General features: G+C 42.4%; 1 protein-coding gene across 10 annotated transcripts; it reads left to right on the top strand.

The window, feature by feature from the left end:
• Positions 1–25,160, top strand: LOC146179168 (uncharacterized). Of its 10 annotated transcripts, none has more exons than XR_014700697.1 (6): positions 1–196; positions 12,150–12,200; positions 13,951–14,026; positions 18,742–18,825; positions 23,704–23,786; positions 24,792–25,160. XR_014700697.1 is itself a non-coding variant. In XM_084578848.1 (6 exons), the coding sequence occupies exons 4-6, from the start codon at positions 18,794–18,796 to the stop codon at positions 24,866–24,868; spliced, it is 192 nt and encodes a 63-aa protein (XP_084434974.1). In that variant the 5' UTR covers positions 1–196; positions 5,079–5,194; positions 13,951–14,104; positions 18,742–18,793; the 3' UTR covers positions 24,869–25,160. The 10 variants fall into 10 exon arrangements, 8 of the variants coding, with proteins under 8 accessions (XP_084434974.1, XP_084434972.1, XP_084434978.1 ...); XM_084578848.1 differs by lacking the exon at positions 12,150–12,200 and adding an exon at positions 5,079–5,194 and having other exon boundaries at positions 13,951–14,104; XM_084578846.1 differs by lacking the exon at positions 23,704–23,786 and adding an exon at positions 5,079–5,194.

Genomic DNA, 25,160 nt, shown 5'->3' with positions numbered 1-25,160 from the left:
GGCATGGCGGCGATGCGTTGTTTACGCCAGCGGAATTTTCGGACATATTTGCGACGTATTGAAGTGAACCGTAGTGTTTTTGTGTGCGTATTTAACTGCAGATGTGAGTAGTTTCGTTCAATGTTGTCAAAATGCCGCCTGACATCCCTATGTGCTTTGCGTTGTCTTCACGACGATGCTCGTCCTCCCTCTAAAGGTAAGCAATCCTATGTATTGGCGCATGGTGGGTGCGAATTTTAGAACGCATGTTTTACAGAAAGCATGCCTGGCATACTGCTGAGTTTGACGCTCAGGTAATTACAAGCGTTACAGACTTGTTCGGAGCTCGCCGCCGAGAGCGGTTGCAACAAATCGAAGGGAAATCATTCGATTTATACGATTGTACCTGGAAAGAGATTACTAGCGCATACTGTTTAGGACCTCTGCGTTCTGCCAGATTTAAAATTTGACAAGTTTGATTTCCATCTCGTCCAGAGGTTTTGCTTTCATGCGCGCTCGTGGGCTGTAGTTTAGCTCTATGTGATACATTGCGTAAGCACAATATTTGAGACGTTTTCTTTAGGCTGTGGCGAAAGGTACGTCGGACGGACCCGATCAATGGTCTTAAAGGTACGTCCGACGGACTCGGTGCGTTTTTCTTCGGGATACGTCGGACGGATCCGGGAAATATTTTTCAGAGGTACGGCGTACGGACCCGATCGGTAGGGTTCGTCCGACGGACCCAACGCCTTTTTCTCCGATATGGGCCTTGGGATCCGTCGGGAAAGCCGGACGGATCCGAGATCCCCAGATGTGGTTGTAGCAACAACATGGTAGCCATATGTAGTTAGTATGAGGTGTACATGCGAGGTGCAAGAAGTATGTACTACATACTGCATGCGTGAAATGTGAAATTACAAAGAATAGTACAGTGGTAAGAATAGTGCCTAGATGATAGGTTTACGTGAGTTGGACCGCGGCAGGGTGGCAAGCACGACCAGAGCGCAAGCGCATGTAATCGCGGTGTTGACGGCCAGCCCGCGGCCCGCACGCCCGCTCATTTGGTCCTCGTTATCATGCGGATTAACGTCTACGACGTTCGTTATGTAGTTATGTAATTTTGATTCTTCAAAGTTTCCTCACTTCCATCTGTGATGAGATGCGTCACGTAACGCATCGCTTTCTGCTCGTATTGAGGTTTAGCGCTGGAAGTTCTACATACATACAAGCGGCGCTGAAAAAGCTGGGTACCGCCGTCGTGTCTCTAGCCCAAGCATCGCGTCATTCGTGTTTGTTGTACAACTGGAGGTGTGATTTGTGCTTACCATGAGATGCTGTGATGTCCGGATTACGTCCTATGAGAGTTCTGTGACGAGTGCGCCGATGTCCGGACGGACATCAGTGTGTCCGTTCCACATGCATGTCTGTGTTTATTAGGTGCAGCAGTACGTCCAAAAACGTTGCATAAAGAGAGCGTCGCGGGAATTTATTCACACTCGCTGTGCAACAGTCAGACGAAAATAAGTCATCGACAAAATTTGTTATCAGACTGCACTACAGAGCCCAAAACTCTGAAAATAGGAATGCACATGATACAGTTTTCGCATGTTAGAATGGACAGAAAAATAAGTGCCCAGCCCACACTGCCAAGGTATGCATTACTACCGGTGAAATGGTTCAGGCTTCTGTAGAATAGCTACCTGGCACAGCACCTTCCTAAATGTTCAGGTTTTGTACTATTGTTGAAGGCCAATTTATCATTAATAAAGGAATGAATATGCTTTATGTGTTATTGACTAGTGCTTTTTCAATGTTAATTTTTGTTTTTCCTTAGTTTCTTTTGTTTTTCATGCTAGACAAACACAAATGGTACACTTTTAAACTTGTCAGTCCAAAGCTGAACATGAATATCTGCCATGCATGTGACCGCTTTAATGCTTGAGAGGTTGACGTGCATAGCATGTACGTACACACTGCGTCATCTGGTGCGTTCGGCTACTCGCCCCAAGTCCCAAGGTCGTGATGTTTAATGCCAGTGATGGCAGTTGCACTTTGGTGCAGGTGAAGCTCAAATGCATCTGTTTCCTGCGAGATGTCAACGCAAAGTACAAAGCCCAGGCAGTCAAATTAGTCTGGAGCTCTCTACTACAGTATTCTTCATAGCTACATATGTCACCTCAGGATGTGAAACCCTACAAGGCACAGGTGGGGTGTGTTGTTTTTTAGATTTTGTAACCTCTCATCTATGCTGTGCAACCTTTGGCTAATTTTAGTTCTCAAACAGTTGTTGAAGATGAAACCGAAGCAGTGCTTGGCATGGTTTCTTTAGATTAATTTGCTAATTGCAGTTTTTTGAAACTTGCGTCAATGCTGGACAGTTCAAATATCAGGCAGTTGAATTACAGGAATGATGTCGATCATACATTTCAGTTCTGACAAATGGAAAGTAACGGTCCCCTCCATGCATGCACAGGTGCCGTTAGACAAATACATACTCGGGTGTGTGATTGTGGCACATATCAAGGGTCGACAGAAGGCCATGTGGAGCCAGTGTGATATTCTTCATGCAGGCTAAAATAAAATTGTACAACAGCTGCTGTACCATGCAGAAAAAAATTTAGTCATTTTATGTATGATTAACTGACCATGAATAGCATCTCACTCAGAGTACGATGGGATATACAATATCTGGTTTAGCATCTCGAAACAACTATGGGTGTGAGGAACACAATAGTTGAGGGCTCCAGTATAATTTCGACCACCTGAGGTTCTTTTACATGCATTGACACTGCATGGTGCATGATAGGCTATTGTTTTGCCTCTATTGAAATGCCCCTGCTGTGGCTGGAATCAAATCTGCATCCATGGGTTTAACAGCCAAGCACTCTTAACTACTGAGCCAGCACAACAGGGTCAAGTAACAAAATGCATGCCATTACATTTCCTTCTAGCCTGTGGTTTCCTTCACAGAACTAATGTATACAAGGAAAAGTAAATAGCAAGAAAACACTAGTTTTATTGCACATTATATTCACATTTCAGCAAACATTCTCTAGGAAGAAATTTCTCATAATGTTTGCATGGAAACCATGAACATCTTACAAAAACAAAACAATGCACTTACTACACTCCAATTGTTAATGGGCAAGGCTGCATCTATGCTACTACACTACACTTATCACAAAACCACAAGCCCCATCTGCTTTGGCCAATCACTTGATGAAACTAACGGAGACAGATATGTCGCACACCACAGACTGGTCGTCTCGCAACATATCTCTTCATACGTTGCATTTCAATTGCATGCCTTTCCACTTACCTTCAACTGTTGCCAGCATTACTAGTCACCCAGCTTTTTTGAAATTTTTTTCTACGCTGTTGGGATCAGCATCCTTGTTAACAATGGTCTCTGGCATTCTCGATGCTATCATTTTCACATCTTCTTCATCTGGAAGAACTAAAAAAATAACAAGCCTTGAGCAGATAAAAATTGGGGAGACTCCTAATCTCCACCTGTAAAGGTATGATGCGCCAGCTTTAATGGTTCTTGTCTGCAGATCCCATTATGGATTCCCGTTAATTTACATGCCCTTTGCTACAAACTTAATTACTAATTCCTTAATTCATGTCTGTTACCTCAGACATACTCATTAGCATTGGTCGTAGGCTGCCCTGTTATGTGATAGACAACCTGGCATAGACCTCTGTAAGCCTCGCGTTAATCAAACTGTACAAACATGCCTCCATGACCTAGGAGTAACCTTTCTTACTCTGAGCTGAAACATCCCGAAACATATTTCAAATATAACTTTGTAAGCTTGAGTTAACAGCTCCTGCCATGTCGTGTAGCCTCGTGACATTTGGCTTGTGCACAGGGTCCATCTGTTAATCATACTGGTTAACATGCATGAAAAATACTTTTTCACACAAACTGGTGGCAGATGGTCAAATGATGCACTGCAGATTCTGAAATGTATACCGATATGCATACAAGGATGGCATTATCACATAACATGATCAAGAGTTCAGTCAGTACCTGCAGTTATTGGCACTTCGATGCCCATTAAAGGACCACCTCAGACAATGGTTGTTGTTACCACAAGACTTATTCTAACAGCATGCTGACACCATTCCACTGAACAATGGACATGTATGTGCATACCTTAGATAGCTCATGATTGTGGATCTCATTTATTTCTATGACTTTCAAGGAATTCCTGTCGTCAGAAACCCTACACTTTATGAAATCGGGACAGCTGTCTTGAAAGGTGATGAAAAGAAATAACCAGATTACCTTGCCACAATGCTAAATTACAGAGGGTGAATATGCTACATGAAGATACGAAGAAGCTTGTACAAAGAAAAGTGAGAGTGAAATGGTAAAATTTTTGAAACGTTGAAATAAACAACAAAATACTCTTTGTCAAACCTGTTATCGAGGAATTGAAATCATGCAGTCATCACAAACACAACATGGAGGACATTTTAGGTCATCTTCACAAAAAACACACCCACACCTGACACACAGCTTCATACTTATGAAAAGGACAAATCAATATGCAAGGAGTGTGGAGACGAACTAATAATAAACCATATCTTACTTACACGTGCGCCAGACTCGAGAAAATAAGAGGAAAACATTTTGTACAATTTTGAAACAGATCCCTTTCCATCCCAGCAAGGAGAGACGTGCAAATTCCCTGCATTTTTGATTTCCTAAATGTTCCTAAACAAGCTACATCCTAAAAAACATTTTAATCATTACACACAAAATAAATAAATTAAACCTTGCTTTTGGTGCAGGGCAGCATTAGTCGCTTATGCACCATAAAAATCAACACAATTCGCTGATACGCTTTCGGTCTGGTGTGGTCCTTATTCATGTGCCAGCACTGTCATGAGGGCCTATGTCCCAGCGATTGGAAAGTGACCTATTCCAATAATTTTAAAAACTGAAGGGGATTCTACAGATCTCTAAAGATGCACGGGTGTTTGGTTTCGACTGGAGTGCTCAACCGTTTTATCAACGTTCACCTGCTTTGACAGCCTGGAGTGAAACTGTGCAAACTCATTTCTGAGGGTGTTGCTTTCAATTACAGGGCCCACAAAAAGCAGCTGAATGTCAAACGCCGCCTTGGTAGGCTTTCTAGCAAGACAGTGGTGTAGTGTGGAAAATCGCTCCGCTGGTCCATTGCTGGCGCCACTGACTTGAAAGGTGAACTGTTCAAACTTATAGCTACTGGCCACACCTGAAACACTGAATTGTGCATGGTCAAGGCAAAATTTGTCTAACACTGAGAATTTAGCTATCGATTTCGTGCCCTATATTATGAAAATCTGTCCTCTCTTCGATCATTGATACGTCCTCGGTTGAACATTTATGCGCCTTGAGGTAGGCCAGCCGTGGGAACAGGGATGCGTGGTTGTAGCAACGATCACTTGCATAGCACACTCTGCAAAATTCCAAGAGTCAGCTTCTGCAACGAAATGTGGAGCGCACATTTTCTACCGCGTACCTAAGTCCGGCAACGCATGCATATCTCCCGCTCGTTTCAAAGCTGCGGCCATTGAGTCGGGTCATGCTAACCTCGAGCATGCGGGGGTTTTAACTACATGTACACAAAATTCAACGACATAAAAAAAAAAGAGGCAGGCTGAGTACTTGTCTAGTTTCCCCCTAAATACCAGACAACATTGCTGTTAGTAGGGAATTCGGATCATTCCGGCTTTCCGGTTGTGCACTCATGTATTGCGGTGCTGTAGGTCCTCGCCTCGACGAGTTGACATGCAGTTCGCCGCAGTAGCAGCTTAGGCCTCTATCGGCATGTCTTTTGTCACAGCTCTGAGGTAGGATTTAAACAAAGAATTTAACTAGAAACATCCTGTTTCCCTGTCTGCATGTGAGGAACGAGCATAATGCCATTTCACGTACAGCGTATATACATACTTTGGACGGCTGAATGTTCTGCACGGCGAGGTGTGTGTGTGTTTTGCCAGTGCTCGATTTTCGGAGGTCGATGCAGGACCTAAGACAGCATAAATGCTAGGAATAGCTCGTTTGTTGTATTACGGGCAGATCGAGGTGATAGTTTAGTGCGAAGCGAAAGCTGATTGTGAATGTGCGTATCTCGATGCCAGCTGGCGGAGGTGGTGCAGTACATCGCATCGCATGCAGCTATGTGCGTGACAAGCGATGTTTGCCGTACACAATCCGGAGAGAAGACCGTGATTTATGTTAGCATAGATGAACTCTTCGTAGCACCTCATCAGGAGTCGCGGTTAACTGATATAGCGTAGCAAGCGGAATGCAGACCATGGAGGAAGAAATACGCGTTCAACATGCATGTAGCTATGAGCCTGTATATCGACGTCCTCCGTATCTTTACGAGAATCGAATGAGTACGTCGGACGCACCTTTAGACACTTTGTTTTCTTTATCTTCTGCACAGATGCTGGCCACTGGTTTGTGCATCTGTTTGCTTTGCATTTCTTTCATGCTGTCTTCAGTTTAAGCGACAGCTTACGCAGCACGTTCGGTCGAAAAGTCGTCGGCATAGTAATATTAGTAGCAGACATGGGCATTCTCACGAGGGCGTCCTCACCCTCACCTCGTGAGGATTTGATTCAGGGAGGTGAGGGCGAGGGAGGGCAGAGGCGGTGAAGAGGTATTCACACAGGGGAGAAACCCACCCCTTTGGACCGCGATGTTGTGAAAACGAGCCGCCTTTGAGCACCTGAACTGGTTTCCCGGGGGGGCCCCTTGGGGGTGGCGGGCATTTTGTTGGCTGGCACGAAACCTCCTCCGGGGAGGAGGGGTGTCCAAGGCCTTTTCTTCGCTCTCCTGGCAACTTTGCGGGTTGCGCTCTGTGGGAAGCGCGTTGTCGTAGCTGTTTGTGGTGTGGTGGGGTGCCCCTTTGCTGTGACAGACCTTAATATGATGTACCAAGAAACATTCTTTTTCACTTTCACTAGCTGAAGGGTACCACTATGTCAGTCGCGATGTGGAGTGCAGCAAAGTAATCTTGAGTATGTTTGTGTGGAAGATCATAATGAAGTGGACGGCCGTACGCCACCCTATCTGTTTCTGGGACGAATTATTGGTATAGAGTGTTTGTAGTAAATTAAAATAAAACAACTGGTATCCAATGTCGCCTCAAGCAATCTTCCAACAGCCATGAAAATTCTAATCTACAGTGTTTTCCTTCAACCATTCTTCCCGTACAGCCTTCGCATCTGCGATGCGATAACCGAACATAATAGTCAGAATATCTGTCGCACAAAAACTCATAGCGAAAATTATTGTTAACATGCCATCGCATGTGCACACTGATGCATACTTCATAACTTATCATCATCAGGTCAGCGACTTTATACACCGATGCTTTTACGCATGCATAAAACTGCTCTTTTGGTAACATTAACTGTAAGCTTAAAATGCTCCATTTAATTTGATACATCACGCTCCTGCTTATCCAGTGCAAGAGAACAACTTTTGGTCTTGCCACTCTGTCGCACATGATCACAGAATAACATGCAAAATAATTAGTTGTAAAGCCTCACCTTTCTATCTAACGCTTGATGTTTTCACGTCTTTTGTTTCGCGCTCAACATTTTTTCTTTTTGGTGCAAGTTTCATTACCATTTTGTTTCCTGCCAAGTTCAGTGCCTATAGCTCATAAAATGCTACTAACATATGTGGTATGTAATTATTTTGTTCTAATACGTTGCTTTTTGTGTACAAACTAGAGATCTCATACTACCACCGCGATTGCTGAAGCTCGGTCGCCGTGCGAAGGATGGTTACAGGGAGTTCGTTTTTCAAGCTGCGGCTGGAAGCCTTCTAATCTTTTCATGCGTTGTAGTATTGAGCAAAGTAAATGAAATACTTTGATTTCATTTCATTTTTCAAGTAACTGCACTCCTCATCTAGGGACCTAGTAGTAATGGAAAAAAGAGTGAGGGTAGGCATTCTAGTCTGTTCCTGTCGTGGCTCTGATGCCTACCTTGTCTCTATGCTCTTATTTTGACATTGAACTGATGTGATATTTTATACAAAATATCCGGGCTACTTGATCATCAACCCGTCTCCAGCTTCCTCGTGCCTTCTCCACACCATCCACTCTGCCAGAGTTTAAAATTTCAACAATGCACATTGAACCCGGCTGCGGCGAAGGAGTGAAGCAGGCAGCACAGACACCGCTCTCCTCGGCGCGCGCCGAACCTCTGTTGTCTGGTAGCAGTGACACCCCTCTCGTACTTTGTCGCCCGCGTGAATGCGGGAGCAAGGGAAGGAGTTCCGCCGGTCGGTGTTGCACCTACACCCCCTCCCCGAAATGCTCCCCTGTAGGAATACCGCTTGAGGTGTGGGTGAGGGAGGGAAAGATACAGTTTGAGTGGTGGGGGCAAACCTTCCACGAAAGGCGTAGTTTCTGTATAGTAAGAAAAAGCACGCGACAACACGAAAGGCACGAGTGACCACACACTTTCTCCTCCACTAAAGTTGTGTTGTACAGAAAACAGATGGAACGGGGCACAGGCGCTGCAGCAAAAAGAAGCAGGAAGGAAAGCCACAAAGTTGCCCCGATGCTCGTGGTGAAGAAAAGTCTAAAAACGACTCTAGAGAGCTGCAGGAAGTCACCGAAAGCGATGTTGCTGTTTCCAGCCTCACGGAACAGGATGGGACCGGGGAAATACACAGGACAGCCGTTTCTAACTGCTAACGTTTCTTTGCTATTCAGGCAAAAGCAGGTCCAGAGAAAAAAAAAAAGCGCATCCAAAAGACTGATGTGGGATGATCTTATCTGCTGCGACCCTGCCATACATCTTTTTTTTTTCCCCTCCTTCAGGGTGGCTTGCATGAGTAGTCCACGTATAAGAAGTATTTCTTGACAGTGTTTCCTGACTGTCTGTTAGCAAGATTTGACAGAAAGCTTTCTTAAAAAGTGTAAATAACAGTTCGCAATAAACAACAGTGAATTTTGGCTGATAAGAGCTCTAATAAAATAAACCACAGTTCAATATCCAATGCAATCTTTGTCATGTGTTTGCAGAAACAGGAGAATTTTCTTACTTCTTTTACCATTTTTTGCTTTGTTGTGAATTAGCAAAATCATCATATCGTGCATTAATATGTGCGGAACATAATTACAATGAATTGTTTATTCCGTAATTTTTATAACATTTGGTTTTAGTTTATCTATGTTCTTAAGATGGGTTTTAATATCGTTAGTGAAGTGATACCCTGGGGTGGTGAGCATTGAGCACAATTTCACGAAAGAGTTGCTTCATTTCCAGTATCCAAAGAGTGTGTTCGCATTTTGTGTTAACCTGTTGAAGTCCTGTATCGGAGTAAGGTTCTCCTATTCTTTATTTGATTTTAACATCCGTTCTGTAGTCAGAATAAGTTTAATGCATCGTAATACCCGACGATCGTAAGGCATTATGTTATGACAGACTCGCGCATTACAGGGGTGTCACAATGCCAAGCCGGGTTCTATGACTCTTTGCCGAATGTGCTTCCAGGTTGGCTTCAGCTATGAGGTGCTAGCGCAATGGTGCTTGCAGTTCTTAGATACATTTGTTGCTGTTTGCAAAATCAAAGCGTGCTGGTGGCATGAGCCTCAATAAAAAAGAAGGTATTTTAAAGAACCAGTCAGCTCATTTTAAGTTTCCAGGGGTATTGCTAAAGAACTACCTGCATGCCACTGTTGACAAATCGTGCCTACATGAAATGACACATAGCATAGATGTTTGGCTGCAAACACTGATCAGTGCAGGATTTCTCTGTGAGGTGGTTACCCTGCTTTAAAGGGCCTTGCTAATGATGCTAGGGATGTAGAGGAGCGCCGCTGAGCTGAAGAAGTGCAAAGTACAAGACCCATTGCCATTCCATATTACTATCAAATTTCCCACCGCTTAAAAAACGTGTCTCAGAAAGGTGATGTCCTTGTAGTCATCACTGCACCAAAAATATTGGCTGGTGTGTGCAATATGATGCAGGGAAAGCACAAGCAAGGATGTAGCATCAAGCGCGTCGGCAGGTTCGTCCTGAGGAAGAGTGCATTTGTTTACTGTACACGGCTGCCATATGCCAAAAGCTACATAGAATAAATTGGATGTTGCAAAAAACGGCACACTTCAGGACCTGCACGCACGAGTAGGCGCACTGGCGGGAGGAAAAGAAAAGGGGGGGATGTGGAACTGAACGTCTGTTGCCGCCACTGCATCCGAACCGAGGCTGCGACTCTATTCCATGAAACGACAACCTTGAAGAAGTTCACGTCTAAACTCTGCAGAAACGCATACGAAGCATATTGCATTAAGATGGAATTCACCACTTGTGTTAGCAATTCAGGCCTCAGTCGCCTTATTCGATAACTTGAGGAGTTTAAATATCCCAAACATGTCAGTGTGCCAGTCTTCTTAGTTTGCCATTACTTTGCCAAGATCAGCTTCACTCTAGGGGTGGACCATGTTTATGTCGGCTTCCAACGGCTTCTTCTCCAAAGCATGGTTTCCTGTGCTTGGTACGTCACTATATAAAGCGAAAAAGTGATGCTGGTTCATTGCTGCAGAAATAATGCAACCGCTGAAATCAAATTTTTAGCTGACACATATTCGGGTTTATATCGAGGAAAGCTACAAAGCGTCTCCTCACACTCAGTGATAGAGATCCGCACGGGCTGGGCCCGACCCGCCGTGGAGTGTTTGTTACCTGTTGAGATGAGAGGGTGACATCGAAGTCCAGCCCTCCAGGACGCTTGGATCCTAAGTACAGGCTGTAATTTTAGCTTACGACTTTATGAGATCGTTTTAATAAGTATCCCAACAAGATGGAAAGCCGAAATGAAGTACCTGTATGCATGCTGCCAAGGCTAGAGTCGCACCAGAGAGCACCTGTCTCGCATACTGCTACCAGATCTGAACAAAAGGAAGACTTCGGGGAAGAAAGCCTCGAGGGTTTGTGTGATACCTGCTCTCGAATGCTACCCTTCAGCGCCTCACACTCACTCTAAGACTGGCTCAATAAAGCAGACAGCTGAGGTTAAATCAAATCCAATTCCGTGTAGTCATGGTATGTCGTTGGAGCTCTAGCTTGCAGGTTGAAATTATGACAACACTGCTTTTTGTACACCTGATTCTGCTTAGCCATTTCTGTGAAGGGAAAGAGGCCCCCTCTCTTCCGCAGATTCTCCGTGTTGTTGTGCAAGCAGTTGTTCGATCCTCATGTGAGCGAGATGCCTGCTTTCAGATAGCGTCCTGTCCCTTTTTCTGCCTTGTGCCAAACATACGCGTGCACCATGTGTGTGTTGCTAAACAAACTAAAAAGAAGCAACGAAAGCGACGAAACTCTTACTAGGCTGGGAAGATGTTCCATTTGGCGGGCTACAGTGTTCTAGAAGGCTGTAGCCGGAACGTTGTTAGCCAGGGCGCATCTCAGCCTACGCACACGAGAGCTTTGCGTGGTGGCTCTTCATTTGAAGACTGACTCGGCGCTGCTGGGAGGCGACAGATAAAGCAGAAAGCAAGCAAGTGTGCGTGGGGCTTTGCCCCCTGTGGTAATGCGCCGACGACAGACTATACTGCGTTCACAATGAGGGCAGCTGTCAAACGAAAGCTGTTTGAAAAAAAAAAATAAAATCTCTTCTGCGGGGCGAGCAGACCACGCACGCTGGTCCACGGCAGGGCTCAAGCAGTGGCTGTGGCTGGTCTTATCAGATCTCCCTGAAGCGGTGGGTGGAGACATGGGTGCGCGTCGCAGCAGTGCTCTAAGAATAGTACACACGCGTCCACCACCGTTCGTTCCTTTCCCGCTCTCTCTGTCCAAAGGGTCTTCCTTTGATTCAATTCTGCCCCCCCCCCCCCCTTCCCACACACACACACACACACAAAAAAGAGAAAAAAAAACAGCGAATGGTAGGAACAGCTGGGGAAGCCCTTCAGTTTGTGTTGCCGTGTGCTTTCGATCAGACCACTCAAGTTGTTGATGCTTATGTTAAAAACAACACTTTGGTGCGCTGTTGCAAATTATATATGCTCAAGGATGCCTGTGTACAATGTGCGCGAATAAGTTTCCATTGCGGCAGTGCCCTCGGATATTTTCGGCAAATGCGCGGTCCAAGTGAAAAGTTTGTTCATGCAGGTTCGAGGTGAATTTCATTCTTTTGCAGCTCTTGCCTTCTCAGTGTGGGCAATCCGGCTCTCGGCTTTTGCATATGCGGGTACGTATTGTCCGAAATGAAAAATATCAGCTAGGAGATGTGGGCTTAGGCGAATTGATAGAGTGCCGATTCCGGCAAGTTGATGCGTATGTGTTGCTTTTCTTTCCCCGTTCTAAGCATTGCTTTTTTTCATAAGTGAATCTAGATTTGAGCACACAATCCAGGAAGCATAATGAAACCTTACGCACGAAATGCTGGCCTGTTCACTTTGCACGTCGTACTGCTCTAGTTATGCGCTGTCTCGTTCTGTTCTCGTATAAGTTTTAAAAAATGCTTAAAAAAACAAGTTTAGGCACTAATGAGGTGCCGTTCGCGAAAATAAGAAGTGCAACAAAGTTACGTGTTTCACTTTGCTTTTTCTGTTTGTACCTGGAGGAAGTCTGGATGCGATCGGGGCACATCATCGGTGGCACCTGCGGCACCATGTCCAAACGACAGCATTTTCACGCGACGTCTCCCAAATGACACCTGTCGCGCACGGCCCCAGACTTGCATGTTATATGTCCCCCCATTCCACCCCCCTCGGCAAAGCGAATAAGGGTCAGGACCCACTGACCCCCTCAAAATTTATGCTTCAGTGTGACAGCAATTTTCCTGTTACTTGAATTACACTGTTCTGTTGCCAATATGCCGTATATGCCTCATGATTTCTCCATCTGCGACTGGCTAGAAGTTTGTATTTCCTCCTGCCTCATGCAGAGTAGAGTATTCTGTCTATCTTCTTCAAATATCGAGTGTGAACTGGTGGACAGGTTTGCCCAGTAAACTATGGCAGTTATTTTTCTTCCTCCTGAAGTTTCGCCTTTGATTGACATGCCTAGGGCACTGTCCGAATTGTTCTTTGCACTTTTCACAGCCCCTGGCTTCCTCGTGCAGTGCATATCTCATTCTCAGTAGCTGTCGGAACAAGTACCAGATAGCTCTTGCCAGTGATTCGCTACAGGATGAACACAGCCATGCAATTTATTTAAGTCCATTATTAGCTCCGAGAAATTCGGATTGCTAAATGATCAACTCGGCTTGACACCACCGAAAACAGACGCAGAGAAGAATTGTTTGTGCCCACTTCGACTCAGTATAACGTTGACATAGATAAAAAATAATGAAACAGCTAGAATATTAAAACTGCTGAACATGAGGTTGAGGGTGAGGGAGGACCGTTGATTGGAAAATGAGGGCGAAGGAGGAAAGGCCAAAATGAGGGCATTTGCCCATCTCTGACTAGTAGTAGTGGTAGTAATACTAGCAGTAGTCATAGTAGTAGGCACAGCATGCCGAAAATAAGAGAACATAAAAATATTAATCATGGTAATTTGTGGTTCTAATAATAGATGATTGATTAGTGTGTGATAGGCGATGAAGGGTTGATGTAATCATGGTAATTCAGCAATGATGAATTAAAAAATAAATTTAAAACAGGGTTCAAAGACAGGAGAATGCTCAGACTGAATGCTTGATGGTGCTAATTAAGAAAATGTAGTGTATGGTTAACCAATTCGTTTATTCAAACAAAAATTGAAAATGCATTCAAAGTTGTCACACTGCTTAGAACGGAAAGCCAATGTTTCGTGGTGCTAAGTATTGGTGTATAAAGGAAAAAAATGGGAAGTGAAAAATATTTTGTGCGTGTGAAAACCCACTGCGTGATAACCTCTACAGAGCTTATTTTATTTATTCTCACTTCTGCCACATTTTTGTTCTGGCCACGTTGCTCAGTTGTATTTATAACAGCATTACATTATGTCTGCAGGGCATAACACATGGAAGCTCACAGCACTGGCTTTGTGGCCACTGGAAAATATTCAAGCACAGCATGTGAACCAGTGGTGCGTGTTCTGGCTGCAGTGCTTCTCTTTAAGTTCGATTATGTGTTCTCCATCCTACATAAATAATGCAATATGTATGTAAGTACTCGAGTAGAACTTTTTGCTGGGCTAGTTGGTGCATGCTATGTAATAAAGAAGCGTCAACAATGAACAAATACAAGTAAGTGCCACAGACAACTTGTATGAAACAGCACTGAACAAGGGTAGAGGGAGATGGCTAAGTTCGCAGGTCGAGCCAACGTTTTGACCAGTTGGCTTGTACATCTTCCTCTGGACGGAGACATCATCACTGGCAGGGGTTTAAATATTCTGAAGAAGAAAAGCTGAGGAGGAGAGGCGGGTGCATGAGAAGAAAATAGGTCAAGAACTGAAACAAAAATGGAAAAAAAAAATATTTCTTCAGTATGGATTTCTCAGCTGGAATCGGTGATCCTGTGGCCTGAAAATAAATAAAAGTGACAGCAGCAGGAAAAACTACAATGCAGGGTAGATGATTAATCAGCATAGTCCAGGGTTTCACGGACTACCGTCTGGCGAGGAGTGAACACTGCAGAAACAAACATACACTTGCCAAAATGTTTTGAAAAAAAAAAGAAATATGACATTTCGGGTCCCGTACGGGTGGGTCCCTTGATCACAGAGCACTGCATGGAACTATGGCGCCTTAAATACGGCTAAAATTGGGTAGTGTCTGGGACAGTATGCAATTTTAACCACATTTAAGCTGCCGTCGTTCCATGCAGCGCTTCATGTTATCAAGGGGACTCATACGGGCCCTGAAACGTCGTGCTTCTGTCTTTCTGTTTCTTTTTTTTTCAAAACATTGGGGTGAGTGTATGTTTGTTTCTGCAATGATTAGTCGGCACCTAAAGCAGTTTTAGTGCAGACACACCTTTCTTGAAAAGCAACATGCATTCCAAAAGGTCCTGATAAGGAGTATATCTGCAGGGGAACAATTATCAGAAGCTTTCCACAAAGGGGGAGAAGGAAAAAGAAACAAAATAACAGGACAGTGAACCACACCTGCCAATGTAGTTTACTGTTCTGTTTTTATTGTTTGTCCTTCTCCCCCTCTGCAGAAGGCTTTTGAGAATTTTTTTTGTGCAGTCGTGGCCGGGCGTTTAAGGCGATGGACTAGATATATCCTTGCAAGGTGTTTTGCTGGGCTAGTTTGTAGTTGTCGACATTATGGTATCGCAGCGCTGGCTGGCAGATGAGAACAAAATCAAAGCGTATATAAACCCCTGCCAGTGATGATCGCTCTGCCCAGATGAAGACAAGTCCACTTGTTGAAATGTTGGCTCAACCTGTGAACTGAGGCTTCACCCCTCTACCCTTGTTCAATGCTCTTTCATACAGTGTAGTAATCTTCTTCCTCTCATTCTACACGAACAACTTGTAGTGGAACTTGTATTCGTTCATCGTTGGCGCTTCTTTATTTCATAGCAATATGTATAACTATGCACTAAATACCTTATTCATTCTTGGTAGTTGGATTTCAGCCGAGACTTGTTTCAGACCGCTTTGAATATTATGTTGAGCATCAATGTTCCTTAAAACCCTGCATTAAGTGAATGAAAGGCGAAATGTGTGGAGAGGCTATCATTGATGTAAATGTGAGCAGACAGAAATGGACCTTCTCATGGCTTCATTATTGATGTTTTATTAAATTGGGAATTCTTAAGCACTCTCATAATAAACGTTTACTAATGGATGGCTACGGCTGTTGCAAAAGCTGATTGGTATTGAAATCATGCTAAAACAAAAAGCTAACTAACTCTGTGCTAACTTTGAGGCTTGTATTTGAAACCACATATATTGTGAGATATGCAAGGGCCTCAATATGACGTAACTAATTCAGGTCCAATCATTTACATAAGTCATTCAAGAAGGCCAAATGCTGAGGCAAATATAGTCATAATTTATCAGAGTTGGAAGGAACTCTTACTGTAGCTATAGATGAAGCCACAGCTGGACTCAGTTGCTGTATGAAGCTGCTATAACATCCCTAGCGGGCTAATTTGTGTGGCACCAAGAGCCTGCATACAAATATGGCCTGAATATCAGTATTCTATCATTAAAATAGATCAGAACAAAATGAAGGCAATAGGCTACATAGAGTCAAAGAAGACTGAACAAGGATTGAGGGGGAGCCGCAGTTGTCCAGTGGATGTTTTGACAAGTGAACTAGTCACTGTCTGGGCAGTGGTGCAGTTTATGTTTATTTTTGCTTCCCAAGGAATAAGGCAAGTGGGGAAGGAACAAAAAGATGCTGCCCTGGAGATAGCCTTATATTAACTGGGAACTTGTGATCCCTTAACCTGAAGAAAATAATGTTGCAGCAGCATTTAAAGAGCAGTGCATTGTACACGATGAATAGGCACAAGAAGCAGGTTGGATGTTTGCATGTGTTTGTAGGAGAAAATTGATGATTTTAAAGGGACCTGGAGAAAAATATGGTTGCAGCAGAATTCCAAACGAAAGCACTCCATAAATAGTTATATAAAAAAATATGCTGGGAAACAGTGCTAATGCAAAAAGAAAAGATAAAGAATAGAAGATAAGCTGGTGACTTGGTTAAAATACTGTGTATAAAGGAGAGTGGATACCCGATGGTGATTTTCCATGCCAACTTAGGTGCGATTAGCAGTAGGTACTGTGAGAAACAGGTCGCAAAGAAGGCAGGGAAGAAAAAGACGGAGGTTCTAGGAAGGCATTGCTGACGATCTGGAGGGTGATGTTAAGAAAGGAATAAATAATGTGGAAAGGAGATACTTGAGCAGAACGAATTATGTTACGCCACACATGCAAAGGATGAAATTCCAAAAGAAAAGAGACAAATGCAGTACAAAGTGAAAAGCACCAACGAAATTTTCAAAAAGCAATGCAGCTTATACTGTTGAGGGGGGAACAATTATTTTGAAAAAACAGTGCAATTGATGCTCCATGTGGTTGCCGTCCAGAATGGCAATGGGGAGGTCGAGTATATTTCAGAAATTAATTGTACTCTCAAGGTCATTACTCCTGATGGTCGCATTGTTTTCAGTTCATGGGTCTAAATATCTTCTGCTACTATCATAAGGCTAGTGTATCACCTCTTCCTTGCCGCTGTGAAAAAAAAATATGAATTTATCAAAGCTGTGACCATCTCTCTCTCTTTTTGTTGATGTATTCAGGCTTTGTTATTGCTTTTATAATGCAGGCCATAGCAGGTGTTTGCTGTCTCTTCACTTTTAATAATTCTTATCATACATAGTCTACAGTGAATGAAAACAAATCAAACCAGTTTGCTGTTTCTTTTATTTGTCCTTTATCTTTCTAAGTTGCCCTTTGGGCTTGTAGGATGACTAACCAAAACCTCATTTCTTATTCACTTAATAATTTTTTAAAATAAAAGTTTAATCTATTGAGACTGCACTTAGGCTTTCTTCATCCCTTAATATTATACTGTGCCCCCCCTTCCCCCCCCCCCCCAAGATGAATAGAAGATCGTCTGGAGCTCAGGTCATTCTTTAATGCATTAAAAATTTACATATTGACGTATTAACATAGTTTACAGGGAAACTTGGTAGACTTCATAGTTTCTGAGCAATATTCCCCTGTGGATACCTTCAACACAACTGCAAGGTATGAAAGGACAAATATATGTATTGTGTGGCTTGGTAATACACCTTTCCTCTCATGCACACACATGCTGGGTTTCCTGAAGAACGTATTGCATTAATCTTAGTTGCTATTTTTCTTGTGATATTTGCCCCGCCGGGGTGGAGCAGTGGTTACGGCGCTCGACTACTGTTCCCAAGGATGCGGGATCGAATCCCGGCCTCGGCGGCTGCTTTTCGGTGGGGGCAAAAAGCCAGGCGCCCGTGTGCTGTGCGATGTCAGTGCACGTAAAAGAACCCCAGGTGGTCGAAATTTCCGGAGTCCTCCACTACGGCGTCTCTCATAGCCTGAGTCGCTTTGGGACGTTAAACCACAAACAAACCAAAATCTTGTGATATTTGGCAATAGCAGCATCCACAGCAGTGTTAAGACTGCCACTCAGTGGAAAACATGAAGGCATGCTGAAAAAAATTTGGATTGCTCAAAATGTGTGGCAGCCGCTTAGCAGCGAATGCAAAAGAAAGGTGCTTGCAATGTCAGTGCACGTTAAAGAACTATAAATGGTCAGAATTTCGAGAGCCCTCCACTATAGTGTATCTCATAGCCTGGGTCGCTTTGGGGTATTAAATGCCCTAAACCATAAAGAAAAAAATGTTTGACATCAGTGTGCAGTGGCTGAACTGAAAATCATTATACCATTCATAAACTCTGACTACAAGGTCACCTCTTGCCTGGAACATCATTACGACTTGTGAGTGTATAAAATTAATGCAAAGCAATGATCATAAGGCTAAACATTGGTTGCAATTTGTTAGAAATGGCAGTCTAGATCATGCTGTGGACTGATGCAGTGAGGTTTCATTGACACTGCACTATCATGCTTTACTCATGAAGTGCTCCCTTGGCAAGGGTTTACTTACCAATTTGATATTTTTCAGAGAAATATAGGAGCAGATGCCTATTGCTATCTTAGTTTATAATATATGGCTGTTATTTGGAGCACTTCGTGAATGCATATTGTAATCATGCAAGTCTGCTGCTGCATGCAGTAACTGTTGCAAGTTCACATCTTTCCTTTGTTTTGCCTTGTTCTTATACTGGTTTCTTTGCAGTTCCTGCATTATGGCAGTGCAAACAGGGACATGAAGGTGGTTCTCCAGGCTGATGCATTGGTACTGTCCCAAGACACAAGAAATGTGAGTAGTTGCAATATCGAATAAATCGTAAGATTGAGTCATGCACTTTACATTGTTCATAGAAATGCACCAATAGTGGACCGAGCAAGACTGGGCTCATAGGCAGCGAGTAAGAGTGAAAAGTGCTATATGAGAATGATGAGTTTGAATAAAAGCTTATATTGCCCATAATTGTTTTAGGCATTGGTTTTATGATAACTGAGCTGTTATTGGCTATATCTAACCTATTCGAGCGTATCCAATTGGGGATGGGGAACATACAGAATTTGGCCACCTGGACCCCCAAATTTCACTGCATCAGATATGACCAAAGTCGATTTTGATATTCAGCTTTAACCAAAGATGACAACCTTTGTGTATGAACGATGAGTGATACCTTCAGTGATATCGCTACTGGGTGCACTGTAGAAGTAGGTGGTAGGATAGGGAAGATACCGGTAAGCTGTCATTATGGGACAAAATATTTGACTAAGAAATGCCAAATTATAAAAGCTTCCAACCCAATAGACAATAAATCTGGCAGAGCTATCAAAGGTAATCAACAGGTACAAAGTGTCCACGTAAGGAAGTATTACGTCAAGAAAATTGAGCACATTCTGAAGAACGGCGCTGCCTTAAAGCGGTGAATCTATGTATCATCCGAAGTAGTCAGGACAGCAAGATTGGCTGTTGTGAAAAGCAGTCAGACATTCCACTAGTGACAAAGACGAGATTGAGAACGCTTTAGAAACTGAAAAGGGGGAAAGCAGCTGGGGAGGATCGGGTAACTACAAATTTGTTAGTTATAGGATGGGGGGATGCTAGGATAAGTGTAAAGCCTGGTGTCATCAACAGTACCGGAATCATGGAAGATTGTTAACACTATCTTAATTCATAAAAAGGGGAAGCCAGGGACTTGAAAATTACAGACCAATCAGCTTACTATCTGTTACATATAAGGTTTTACTAAGGCAATTGCTAACAGAATTAGGTGAGCCTTAAACGTCTGTCAAGCAGGTTTTCGGAAAGGGTACTATACTCTACTATCAATTATATCCATACCATACTAAAACATACATTTCAGTTAGTTGGTACATCTTCAAAAACTTTACCAGTGCTGCAACCGGGGATAGAGAGCAGGAACGACAAACGCTACTAACAACTGAAGATTACTTCAAAAATACACAGCTATTATACTGACAAAAGACAACCAGAAGCGCATGTGCTACCCCCTCCACACGAAAATTAGTTAGGAATCCAGATACCAACCTTTAGTCGTGTATATTTACGTAAGGGGTGGTTATGTACATATTGCTGTTCTTGTACACATAATAGGCTTCATGCAATTCCCTTGTCAATTGATCTTGACGTCTGAATACCTTTTGCCCTGTTAAAAAGAGGAGTGCATGCTTTTTTTGACACATTAGGCACACATAGTTTGTTCAGGTGAGTCTTAGTAATGTAGGGCTAAATTTGATGAAAGAGCGCTATTCAGAGAAATGAGTTTTGTGTTGTCATAAGTGCGTGTTCATGAATTTCCCGGTTTGGCCTGTATAGTTCTTGCCAAATTTAAAAGGTATGTCATTGACCACTCCCTCTTCATATGGCACAAAATGCAACTCATATTCCACTTGACAGGCATTTCTCCTTTTGCTTCTTTTTTGTTTTCATTCTCTGGCTCTTCAGTCAACAATAGCACAAATTCTTGCTAGCTTATTAGGAGCTGAAAACAGCACTGTAATGCCAAATTGTTTACGCCTATGGGATAACCGATGGATGTATAATGCCACTGCATACTTCTTTTTCTCTCTGCTGGAAGGCCCCTGTGGATCATGTTTACCAAACGACTATCTTTTTCAGGATTTTATTGCAAGCGTTTCAAGTGATTCAGAAAGCCGGCTAACCTGAGCCTCTGGACCTGTTGCTTGAAACTTCTGTCTAGCATAGACGCATGGTTTACTAATCGCTGATCCTAAGCATGGCACTGCTATACCGCACTTCTCTGTATTCAAATGCCCTGAATAATAAATAAGTAAAGGCTTTTCCGACCACTGTAGAAAGGAACAACAAACTTGATATTTGTTCCCTTCCATTCAAACATCCAGGAATTGGGGCTGCGTTCTTTCCGGTATTTTTATTTTATTTTTATTTTTTCAAATTTCTATATTTACTTTTGAAATACGAAATGAAATCAGCTTTAATCTTGGCTGTTGGAAAAGAAGGAAGATAACATTTGTTCGTCCTTTCTACATGGGCTGGAAAAACTTTTACGTATTTATCATTCAGAGCATTCGAAGATAGTTAAGTGAGGCTTGGCAGTGCCATGCTTATCAGCGATTACTAAATCATGCATCCACAATATAGACAGAGGCTTCAAGCAGCAGATCCAGAGTCTAAGGTTAGCCGGATTCCCGAATGACGTGATAACGCTTGCAATAAAATCCTGAAAAAGATAGTCGTATGGTAAACATGATCCACAGTAGGGATAAAAAAAAGTATGCAGTGATACCACACATCCATCATTTATCCCATGGGCTTAAACAAGTTGTCACTAGATATGTGGTTGAGGTATTATTTTCGGCTCCTAATAAGCTAGGAAAATTTTGTGCTTTTTTTTGACAGAAGAGCCAGAGAATGAAAACAACAAAGAAGCAAAAACAAGGCCTGCGAAGTGGAACATGTGTGGCATCTTGTGCCATGCGGAGATGGCAGGGTCTATGACATGCCTTTTAAATGTGGCAAGAACTATAATATGGGCTAGACCAAGAAATTCATTAAAATGCAAAACTTCTTTGAATGGTGCTCCTTCATCAAATTTAGCCCTACATTACCGAGACACCTGAACAAACGAAGTGTGTCTATGTGTCGAAAAAAGCATGTGCTCCTCTTTTTAACCAGGCAAAAGTGATGTTCAGACATTAAGATCAATTGACAACGGAATTGTATGAAGCCTATTGGCAAGAACAGCAACACGTGCATAAGCACCCCTTCAGTAAATATACATGAATGAAATTTCGTATCCGGATACCTAAATAATGTCTGTTCTATTTCTTTTCTTTTTACGGGGTAAGGAGTAAGCACTTGCACTTTTGGTTGTCTTTTGTGAGTATATGATTAGTGTATTTTTCATATAAATTGCGGTTGTTAGTAGCGCTTCTCCTTCCTTCTCATCTTTGTCCCCTGTCACAGCACTGGTATTAGAATAGAATAGCTGATAGAGAAATGCTCGGTATATAACCAGACCTTACACATAGCATTCTTTCATTGAGAAAAAGCGTTTGACCCAGTAGAAACATCAGCAGTCGTGCAGGCATTGCTCACTGCGGAATCTGGGTGCAGACAAGCCTTATGTGAAAGTACTGGAAGATATTTGTAGTGGCTGTATAGCAACTATTATTCTGCATGAAAGCGGTAGCAAAATTGCAATACAAATACAGTATTATGGAGGAGACACGATTTCCTGATTGCTATTCACAGCTTGCTTCGAGGAAGTAGTCAGACTTGTAATGGGAGCAGTTAGGGATAACAGTTGATGGAGAATATCGAAGTGATCTATAATTCGCTGATGATGTTGCCTTGTTAATTAATTCAGGAGATAAACTACAAAAGATGTTTGGTGACCTAGGCAGGGAAAGCAGAAAGAAAGGTAGGCCTGAAAATCAATATGCAGAAGACTAAAGTAATGTTCAGCAACCTCGAGAAGGAACAGCAGTTTACAATAGGCAATGAAGCACTGGAAATGGTAGGCGAATATGTCAACTTAGAACAGGTAGTAACTGCAGATCCAGACCATGAAAGGGAATTAACTAGGAAAATAAGATTGCAGTGGATTTGGCAAGTACTCGCAGATTTGACTAGCAGCTTACCGGTGGGTCAGAAAATAATTAAAGTTAATAACATCCTAGCAAAAATCAAGAAGAAGAAAAGGACATGTGCCGGGCATGTATTGTGAAAATAGGAGAACTGATTGTTGCTTAGCGTAACAAATTAAATTTGAAGGGCTGGAAGGCATAGCAGGGGGTGGCAGAAAGTTAGGTGGGTGGATGAGGTTTAGTTTGTTAGGGTCAAATGAATGCAGCTGATACAGGAAAGGGCTAATTGGAAAAATATGGTGATATGAATGTGCCTTTCAGTGGGTATAGTCTGGCTGATGGTGGTCTAATATAATTTGAGTACTGCGAATTTAGGTGGCCACATAGGTATTGGGAACCTCCACAATTTGATGAAAATCAATGTCTGATAATGCGAGTATGCCGAATGCAGTGCATACCTCCATACAAAGGCAGGTCTCCTCTGAAATTTAACTATTACCATTTTGTCGAAAATTGGTGTCTAATCTTATTTAAGTGTGACCAATTCTACGATGACTTTCAAATTTAGGTGAGCCATTTCAAAAATTAATTTGAAAGCTTAATTTGAGTATAGCTGACTCAGTTGTGATTACCAGAGTCAGTGGGCCACTCCTGGAATTTGGTTTCTTAATTCCCATATTTGAACGATAGAAAGGGCAACTAAGTAATGAATTCCGCACATGATCCGGCTTAAGTGCATCATTGTAATTTTTTATTCTAGCAGCGCGGCTGAAGCATCATTAGAGGGAAACTCCCTAATAGTGGAATGGCTCCTCTGATTTCGTGACATGAATGTGTGGCGATGTATTATGGCAATGCATACATTTTAGTCACAGTTTCTGAGCTTTGAAATCATATCAGAAAATTCCTTCAGAAAATTTTATTGCTGCTCTCAGTATTTTCACTGATGCAGCTCTGGTTTTTGGTGGACAGTGAGCAGTAGAATGGTCAGAGAATCGTACTGTCAGCTTTCATAGTGCCTTGTTCTTTCTAAACGAAGACTTGACCAAAACCTCAATCTTGGCTTATTTTTGTCTTTATGGTACAGACATCCAAGCTGCATACATCTTTTGCTTGCTGTTGAAATATGTGAATCAACTGAGAGTAAAGGAAGCAACTTCTGTGGCTTTGGTGAGTTAAACTAGCATTATGCTGTACACAGTGTGTGCTAACTGGAATATTGTTTTCATATTTAGACCCTCGTATACTGTTTAAAAGAAATCGTAGTCTCATGTTACTTGTAATATGTGCAATCATTTTGTGGCGCCAAAAATTGCATTCTAGATTTGGACTCATGATATTTTGTATTTTTGCGGATATTATTCGAGCACAGCTATGCAAAAATATTTGAAAATAGTAATCACATTCTTCTGTGCATGAGAATGAAGCATCAGTTTTGATGGTACATTCCTCTTCAGGACTGAGTTGCAATGGTAATGTGCATAAGTAGAACTCTAGTTATATATGTTACCAGGGCCCATACTAGATCTGGCTATTGCTGCAACAGATTCTATTCAGTAGGATTTCTGCACTGAATAAATAAATGCCTTCTACATACTGGTGCCTGAACAGGGACAAAAACAAAGGTACTTGAAGCAGTGCCCAATGTTCCACACGTGTGTCTGATCTAGCTGTTCGAAACACTGCACTGAATATTATAGCCAGGAAAAAATTGATTAAAAGAGTTATAGACTGGTATTAAAAAAAAGGAAAGCCTGAGGTAGAGTTTTTTGATAGAAATTTTAAAGACTGACTGCTTCGTTCTGCCTTGCAGGTTTGAAAGTGTGAACAGGGACAAAAACAAAGGTACTCGAAGCAGTGCCTAATGTTCCACACATGTGTCTGACCTAGCTGTTCGAAACACTGCACTGAATATGATAGCCAGGAAAAATTGATTAAAAGGTTTTATGACTGGTATTAAAAAAAGCAAAACCTGAGACGTAGACAGTTTTTTGATAGAAATTTTAGACTGACTGCTTCGTTCTGCCTTACAGGTTCCAAAGTGTGAAATATTTTATAAAACTGCAGTAACAGCTTTTGGTGACACAAATTTGTAAGCCAGTAGATGGCAACAATGCTGTCATTAATAGAAATAGTAAATGTTTTAACTTCTGTTCCTTTTTGTTTCTTATTCAGGACAAAGAGAAAATTATACACCATGCATGGGATTCACCAGCATCATCATCGCAGAGGCACAAGAGATTACTTTTTAAATTCTGTACTCCGAGTTCCAGACATCATATAAGGCACTATAGCTTTCATGGCAGCACACTGGGTTTTTGTGTATTTGATCAGCTATATTGAAGTGTTTATGTAACACAGGCTTGATACACATCATTCAGCTCTTCATAGCAGCACATATTGCTTTTGCGTAAAGACCAGGCCATGGTTAAGCACATTGTTTTTTTATATTCAGAATCCTTCAAGCGAAAGTCATATTTTTGATAGCATGTACTGTAACTGTCTGTCCTGTCCCCTGAGTGGTTTCAATGAATGGTTTTCGAA

This window comes from Amblyomma maculatum, chromosome 9 (assembly GCF_055883805.1).
Source record: "Amblyomma maculatum isolate TAMU_Amacu chromosome 9, ASM5588380v1, whole genome shotgun sequence".
Taxonomy (NCBI): Eukaryota; Metazoa; Arthropoda; class Arachnida; order Ixodida; family Ixodidae; genus Amblyomma; species Amblyomma maculatum.
The sequence above is the reverse complement of the archived record's forward strand: the minus strand, read 5'-3'. Positions and strand labels throughout refer to the sequence as shown.

Bases quoted from the DNA above. Each gene is read 5' to 3' on its own strand.
- LOC146179168 (XM_084578844.1), top strand. From the start codon at position 13,961: ATGGAAGCTCACAGCACTGGCTTTGTGGCCACTGGAAAATATTCAAGC. The intron at 14,027-18,741 runs GTGCGTGTTCTG...GTTTCTTTGCAG, and splicing joins GCACAGCATGTGAACCAGTG to TTCCTGCATTATGGCAGTGC. The intron at 18,826-24,791 runs GTGAGTAGTTGC...TTTCTTATTCAG, and splicing joins TGTCCCAAGACACAAGAAAT to GACAAAGAGAAAATTATACA.